Source organism: Mandrillus leucophaeus, unplaced genomic scaffold (genome assembly GCF_000951045.1).
Source record: "Mandrillus leucophaeus isolate KB7577 unplaced genomic scaffold, Mleu.le_1.0 Scaffold43, whole genome shotgun sequence".
Classification (NCBI taxonomy): domain Eukaryota; kingdom Metazoa; phylum Chordata; class Mammalia; order Primates; family Cercopithecidae; genus Mandrillus; species Mandrillus leucophaeus.
In genome coordinates, this window is record NW_012104587.1 from 14,622 (window position 1) to 16,085 (window position 1,464).

At 51.9% G+C, this 1,464-nt stretch overlaps 1 protein-coding gene across 1 annotated transcript in view; it reads left to right on the top strand.

Annotated features, from left to right (window-relative positions):
- The window catches only part of LOC105549143 (pepsin A-4-like), a gene marked incomplete at its 5' end in the record, with an annotated part of 12,549 nt that extends 11,322 nt beyond the window's left edge, over positions 1-1,227 (top strand). The window contains one exon of the mRNA XM_011993567.1: positions 793-1,227. Within this exon, the coding sequence (XP_011848957.1) occupies positions 793-1,060 (268 nt within the window). The remainder of the gene's footprint in view (positions 1-792) is intronic.
- Positions 1,228-1,464: the final 237 nt, after the last annotated feature.

The window sequence follows — 1,464 nt, forward strand, 5'->3', positions numbered from 1 at the left end:
AAAGGTTAATGGAGGGAAAAGAGGATTCTATTTGGATCCCTGGGTCCAAGTCCTGGGTCTGAATTACCAGCCCATTGATTCTCAGCAAGCCACAACTCATCTCAGCCTCAGTTTTCTCATCCAAAATGTAGACATGGCAGCTTTCCCCACCCTCAGAGTGCGGTTAGGTTAACCAAGTGAGACTGATCACATCCAAGTGAGACAGAGCTACCAAGGGTTGGGTAAAGGGAAATCCTCATTTCCACAGGTTAGGGCTTCCGACACTCCTACCATCTCTACCAAGTAGCAAATCTTTAGCTGTACGAGCCACAGGAAAACTCTCCCTTCTATTATTATAACGTCAGGTGGAAAACTGATTTTGCCAGTGGACTGATGTTACTCAACAAGAAGCACTGATGCCTGGGCTCCCCCAGTGATTCTGATTACATTAGGAGAGGGCTAGGCCTGAGCAATGGGATGGGGCTACGGGGGTTCAAAGCTCCCCAGGTGACGTGCAGACAAGGTCACAGCCCAGTGACTTAGTGAGGCAAGAGGCTAACAGCTCCTCCGGTTTGCCCCTGGTCGGGATCACAATAATCATGAGAAAAGGCTGTATGGGCAGGGTTTTCACACTCCTTCCTACCAGCTGAATTCTCCCCAAGCCCCTTAGCTCTGATGCTGATGTCAGGGTTCCTGTGTCTGCCAGAAACGCCAGATAATGTCAAGTAATGCGTAGAAACCAATCGTGCTGTGGACAGCTTCTACAGGCCGACACCAGGCCAACGACAGCTGAGTCCCTGGACACTGAGCCAGGAAGCTCCTCCTTGCACGTGCCTTGCAGCTGGACCAGGGCCCCCTGGATGTTTATCACCCAGCGCCTGTCACGGCTGAATCGGCGTCTCAACTCCACTTTTATTCTCCTTTTCTCCAGAGCCAGGGCAGCTGCACCAGCGGCTTCCAGGGCATGGACGTCCCCACAGAATCTGGAGAGCTTTGGATCCTGGGTGATGTCTTCATCCGCCAGTACTTCACTGTCTTCGACAGGGCAAACAACCAGGTCGGCCTGGCTCCCGTGGCTTAAGCCCAAGTCTTTCCAGCCACCTCCCAGGAAGATCTGACCTCCGTCCTCTGCCCACTTTAGATGTATCTAATTCTCCTGACTGTCCTTCCCAGGGGAGTGCAGAGGTCTTGGCCCTGTTCCCTGTCTTACCAATAATGTAGAATAAAAATATAACCTACTGAAACAGGTTTTGTGGAGCTGCTTCTCTTTGCTGGTCTTTTTCCTTCACATCACTGGGGTTAGAACGGCAGGACAGGGACCAAAATGACCACATCCACTTGGATGGCACCCAACAGAGTGACCCCAGCAGCAGACACTTCATGATAGAGCCAGGAAGACAGAGGCCTGCATGGGGCTGTGCTGGAAGCATCATAAAAAGACCTGGGGGCCAAACATGCTGGGCTCATCGTCTTCTCATAGAAGGG